This window comes from Limulus polyphemus, unplaced genomic scaffold, assembly GCF_000517525.1.
Source record: "Limulus polyphemus unplaced genomic scaffold, Limulus_polyphemus-2.1.2 Scaffold7540, whole genome shotgun sequence".
Classification (NCBI taxonomy): Eukaryota; Metazoa; Arthropoda; class Merostomata; order Xiphosura; family Limulidae; genus Limulus; species Limulus polyphemus.
In genome coordinates, this window is record NW_013673150.1 from 12064 (window position 1) to 18307 (window position 6244).

Below are 6244 nucleotides of genomic sequence, written 5' to 3' on the forward strand. Positions count from 1 at the left end.
CTTTGTCTTCTGTTTAGTAGGAGCCACCATTCAGAAGTGTGTAAAAACAACATTTCAGCTCTGTCTTCTGTTTAGTAGAAGTCACCATTCAGAAGTGTGTAAAAACAACATTTCAGATCTGTCTTCTGTTTAGTTCAAGCCACCATTCAGAAGTGTGTAAAAACAACACTTCAGCTTTGTCTTCTGTTTAGTAGGAGCCACCATTCAGAAGTGTGTAAAAACAACATTTCAGCTCTGTCTTCTGTTTAGTAGGAGCCACCATTCAGAAGTGTGTAAAAACAACATTTCAGATCTGTCTTCTGTTTAGTAGGAGCCACCATTCAGAAGTGTGTCTGCTATGAGTCTAAAATACTTTTCATTCATAACTGTAAATAACTGTAAAAAAACAACAACAACGTTTACTCAACCATGATATTTTATAAAAACTATTTAATTTCAGTTTGTGAATATCATTTTTTTTTTCCAATTATATCTAGACCTGTAGAGAAGAGGCAGTCAAGAAGGTGAGTTAATTCGAGCGACTGCGTAGCTTACAAGATAATGATGGTAAGTTATTTGTGTTTTCTAACATAGATTTCATGCGAGCTATGGTATGCATATCAGAGTGTTATGTAGAAGCAAAGTGACACTGATTATAGTAACTGTAAATTATATAATAAAAAAAACAATTAGATAATTAATACCAGTGTGTAATTTGACGTTGTAGATAACATCCAAATATATCAGATGATAAATTTTGTTACTTTGAGTAGAACAAAATGTTTAAAACAAGCAGGTAATAAATAGCGGTAACATTGTCATTTTAAATAATAGTAAAATGTTAGAAGTGAACCAGATAGTCCAGAAAATCTGCGATAACGCAAGGTTTAAAGTATTATATTTCTCTGTTTATCTCTTGTATGTAAGTGTCAGTTACAAGAACTAAAATGTTAACTAAACCATATTTCTAAGATACATACAGACAGTTAGGTAATGACGTTTTTGTTTTAGATACAAGAGGAAGAAAGTCTAGTAATTTTGAGTCCAGAAAATCTGCAATAACACAAGGTTTCTCTGTTTATCTCTTGTATGTAAGTGTCAGTTACAAGAACTAAAATGTTAACTAAACCATATTTCTAAGATACATACAGACAGTTAGGTAATGACGTTTTTGTTTTAGATACAAGAGGAAGAAAGTCTAGTAATTTTGAGTCCAGAAAATCTGCGATAACGCAAGGTTTCTCTGTTTATCTCTTGTATGTAAGTGTCAGTTACAAGAACTAAAATGTTAACTAAACCATATTTCTAATATACATACAGACAGTTAGGTAATGACGTTTTTGTTTTAGATACAAGAGGAAGAAAGTCGGACGTTTCATTCGATACAATTAGGTATCAAGTCCGAGATGGAGAAGCTAGCAGAAGAGGTACAGATGTTTCTTATTATTGTCTTGTTCGCGGCTTAGGTGCTTGCCGGAGTTTTACAGTCGAGACATTTGTATCTCCACTACTTGATTAGAGTTATGTTATCGAAACATCACATGTCTCGGTAACATAACAGTAGTATACAGTATAATTTGAAGTGGTTAATCTGAGCTTTAACTTCCTAGTGTAGAAATTGTCTTAGAAAAATCGGAGGTGATGCTTTTCCTTTTTTTTTTTTCAATACAAGATTTCTTCTTAATCGTGTAGCACTTGCATGCTCCAAAGCCAGGGATATTTGACCATCTGAGTTGAAAACCCCACCCACCCCCAGGTAATCTTGGATATGCCACTGCACCTGTCACTTTAGAGATATTAACTATAGATTAAGTGACATTTGTATACAATAGTGTCTTTTCAAAAATTACTGGACACAAAATAATGGGATGTTTGCATTTTTTACTTTTAAAATTACTTTTAATAATAAATCTAGTATTCAGGGGTAAAATAAATAACTCTACGAATGAACCCCATAAAAAAGGGGGGTGTGGGGGACTAGGAAACAAGTGCTATGAATGCTCCTTGATTACAGAGTAAGTTTTGATATAATTTCTGGAAAGATTATTGACCAAAGGTCAGTATCAGTAACCAAGTGGTGTTCCATTAAAATATATAAGGAATATCGAATCTGTTGATGCCAATTTAGGGGTCAACAGAAACAAAAGGCAGACATGTTTGATCCATAGAAGTAGCTCTTAAGAATATTAAAAAAAAAAAGGTGTGTATAAAAAGTCATGTTAACATTTTTGATCATTCTGACTATGAAGTTTTATGTAGGTAATATCCTGTTTGAATATTTTGTGTTTTTAAATTATTATTATTATTGCAGATAAAACAAAAAAATTAAATATATATATATATATACTACTACTAAAATAAGTAAAAAAAGAAACCAGAATTTACCATAAAGTCAGAGTGTTGGAGTAATTAGGGTCACAGGTTTGAATCCCCATCACCAAATGTGCTCACCCTTTCTGGTGTTATAATGTGATGGTCAACTCCATTATTTGTTGGTAAAAGAGTAGCCTAAGAGTTGGTGGTGGGTAATGTTGACTAGCTACCTTCCCTCTAGTCTATCAGTGTTAAATTAGAGATGATTAGTTCAGATATTCCTCAAATAGCTTTGTGCAAAATTCAAATCAAAACCAAAACAACATATGTGCTCCAGGTCAAGCAGTTAATGGCAGAAAACCAGACTCTTCCTCCTGAAGAACAGTTGCCTCTCTTGGACTTTGCTCTTGATCCAGATGAGCTTCAGAAGATACAGGAAGAAGGACAAGCCAACATAGAGGAGGTAAGTACAGAGTGACTCAAAGTAATAACAGAACAAAGGGTCATTTATGACAACTCAAATTAATAAATGTTTGTAAAGGACAGAAGAAACTATTAAAGGTAGTTTAAACATTGGTTTGTCATTTACAAATATTAGTTATATCTATTTGAGTGTCACTGTCCTCAATAGTTCCTCCATACTTTACATACAATCATAATTTTGTTTGTCCTAAACTACCTTTAATAGTTTCTTCTGTCCTTTATATACATTTATTTTGTTTGTCCTAAACTACCTTTAATAGTTTCTTCTGTCCTTTATATACATTTATTTTGTTTGTTCCTGGAATTGAAGGCCATCTCATAAACATGCTAATTGTTTTAGTTTATGATATAATTCAGTGATCATAGGTATTTTAGTTTATAGTTTTTATCAATACAGTTGATTCTCTGGTTGGTTCACGAAGGTAACAATTATTGATGAAAACACAATAAAATAAACAGAAAATAAACAGCTGGAATTTAACAATTATTGATGAAAACACAATCTGGAATTGAAGGGAAGGTAACAATTATTGATGAAAACACAATAAAATAAACAGAAATCCAGCTGTTTATTTTATTGTGTGTTTTCATCAATAATTGTTACCTTCAATTCCAGCTGTTTATTTTATTGTTTTTTCACATCAGCACTATCAATTCCCACGTTAAATATGGAGAAAATAATTCCCTTAATGATCTTAAACACCTCAGTCAGATCCTCTCTAACTCTTTTTTTGTCCAGAAAAATCAATTTCAGAGATCTTAACCTGTCCTCATATGATAACCTTTCTATCCCACGTATCATAAGGACCCCAGGGCTGAATGTAATACTCAAACTGTGGCCTAACCAAGACCCATACAATGAAATTATAACCTCTTTAGAGCTATAATTCACAAATAATGTGTAGGGAATGGAGAAACAACCATACCCCCCCCCCCCCTTACTTGGAAACACTGAAGTAACAGAAGCTTAGATATTAAACAAAGAACATTTTTAATTTATCAACTAAACCACCATGTTCTGTTTATTTCCATCATATTTGAAGTCTGTCCTACAGAAGTAGTGGTACTGATTTATCATGCTTTGGGTTTTCATGTCTCATGTTTCTAGTTTTTTTTAAACATGTTTTTATGTAAGTTTTGTGTGTTTTGTTGTGATTCACCCTAAAATTAACTAGGCTTATGGTTATAAAACAAAATTAGTTTTTTTTCTCTGTTTAACACACTTTTATGTAGATATGGTGTTATTTAGTTTTCACTGTTTTGATTTCCACTGAAATGAACTAGGCTTGTGTTTATAAAGTACAAGTTTACCAGTTTTCTTAATTTGATATCCTTGGTTTGTGCCAGTTGAGAGATTCGTTGAAAAAGGAAAACCTTGTGAACCAGTACCTGACGGAACTCATAAAAACTGAGTGTTGGGAGAGCATGGAGGTTAAGGGTTGCTGTCTGAAGGTAAGCTATTAAAATATAAGTTTAATTTTTGAGCTCTTGTCTAAAGTTCTTCATGTGACCCAGACCTGTGAAGTCCACTGGGGGTCCATGGAAAGGTTGCATGATTACGGAAAGATAGCCACAACATAGTGTATAGACCACCATGTGGTTCATATAGGTAAGAAGAAAATTCAGGTGGTCCTCAAACAAAACAAGCTTAAGTGTTAAGATACATTAAGTGTTTATACTCCAGCTTTGTATCTTTATTCTTGTACACCTCCAATTGAGAGGATATTCCACATACATGTAAATTATATGGTTTTGTTTTCACTTATTTTCTAACTTAGGCTAAAGTTGCTAAAGAAAGTGGATTACTTTTAATACATACTGGAGCCACAAACAATAAGTAAGTCCAACTAAGTGGTCAATTTATCATTTGTTCAATACATCATGACAGAAAGTACTAAATAAAGGCAAACAAGTATTGTGTAGTTTCATGAGAAAGTGACAACACATTGCTCTGGCAGAAAAGAACAATGGCATCTAATGGTAAGTTTAGAAGACTTGGGAATGATCCTCAGATTTGGGAAATGTTTATAGTTTCTTTAGATGTTCTTTTAATTTGTGAAAGAGTTTTTTGTGTTAAGTTATATTTGTTTGAAAGCTACAGACATTATCTTGCACGGCAAGACATCCGGTAAGCCTAGTTAAGTTTGGAGAGTGCATCAGGCAAAGGTAAGTTATTCAGTTGATCCAGTTTTATTCAAATCTTTATTTATATAGATGTCGTTGTATGCAAGCAGCATATAGATAAAAGAATGTATAATTTATTGAAAAGAAAATATATTTATTGGATATAAATTGATTTGACCAAGAGTACTTTCAAAAAATAATAATGTTACCTAGTCTGACCTGACACCATTTTGAAAGGTCAGGTGCTGGATCACCAATACATTTTTGTCAGTTTTCTGTGTTGTTTTTTTTAAGATTTATAACGATGTAGTTAGAAGTGGTAACTATTGCAAAGAGATATGTTAATGAATATGAATCAATTTAAAATGATTGGATATATATATATATATATATATATATAAAATGGTACTTTTTGATCAATGTTTAAAAGCAATTGATAAGTTTACTGGTGGATCAATGATAAGTTTGTGGACTTAAAATGCTAAAATCCTGGTTTGTTTCCATGAAGCATTTTTACTGTTTGTTCAAATTTTGGAAATTCCACAACATATAAAAGTGATAGAAAACTAAATCAAACTATATAAATTTTTTAAAGCCAAATTTAAACTGGAGTAAGTTTTTTTTCTAAGTTTCAGTCAAATGGTTAAGTATTTCCACTTTAAGAAAGAAAATTACCAAGGGATACCAGTTACATCCATCTGGTCCAGAAAGCTAAGTTAACCCTAATTACCAAGGGATACCAGTTACATCCATCTGGTCCAGAAAGCTAAGTTAACCCTAATTACCAAGGAATACCAGTTACATCCATCTGGTCCAGAAAGCTAGGGTTAACTTGATTAAGAATTGCTTTCATGATTTTCTAACCTGAGATTGAACTTTTTATAGTAGTAGTGGTGAAAAATTGGTGAATTCTTTGCTCTATGTTTTTATTCTAGGCTTTTCACTTTGGTGAGGATGTATATAACTACCCCCTGCCATACCGGAGTGAAGCAGACAGAGTTGAACTAAATCAAGTGATTCAATTGCGTCAAATTGAACTCCAAGAACAAAAGGTAATTATAAACGAGTTACATGTGGCATTAACTGAATATTTTCCCTTAAAAAAAGGTATTTTTATGGTTTCTTGAACTTATATGTACACTTTAAGATTTCTGGTTGAACAGAAACTTCCTGTTGAATCAAGTTGATTAATTTTGTGAAATGAGTATAATATGATGTACAAGCTAGACGTTCCTGTCTGTCAAAGTTATCAGTGATGCTGATTGTGAAATGAGTATAATATGATGTACAAGTTAGACGTTCCTGTCTGTCAAAGTTATCAGTGATGCTGATTGTGAAATGAGTA

At 32.5% G+C, this 6244-nt stretch overlaps 1 protein-coding gene across 1 annotated transcript in view; it reads left to right on the forward strand.

Moving 5' to 3' along the window:
• LOC106474690 (cilia- and flagella-associated protein 43-like) overlaps positions 1-6244 on the forward strand; it is a 31266-nt gene that overhangs the window by 11922 nt on the left and 13100 nt on the right. Inside the window, exons 8-12 of the mRNA XM_022402993.1 lie at positions 477-503; positions 1329-1406; positions 2630-2755; positions 4123-4227; positions 5835-5951. Coding sequence (XP_022258701.1) covers positions 477-503; positions 1329-1406; positions 2630-2755; positions 4123-4227; positions 5835-5951 — 453 coding nt within the window. The remainder of the gene's footprint in view (positions 1-476; positions 504-1328; positions 1407-2629; positions 2756-4122; positions 4228-5834; positions 5952-6244) is intronic.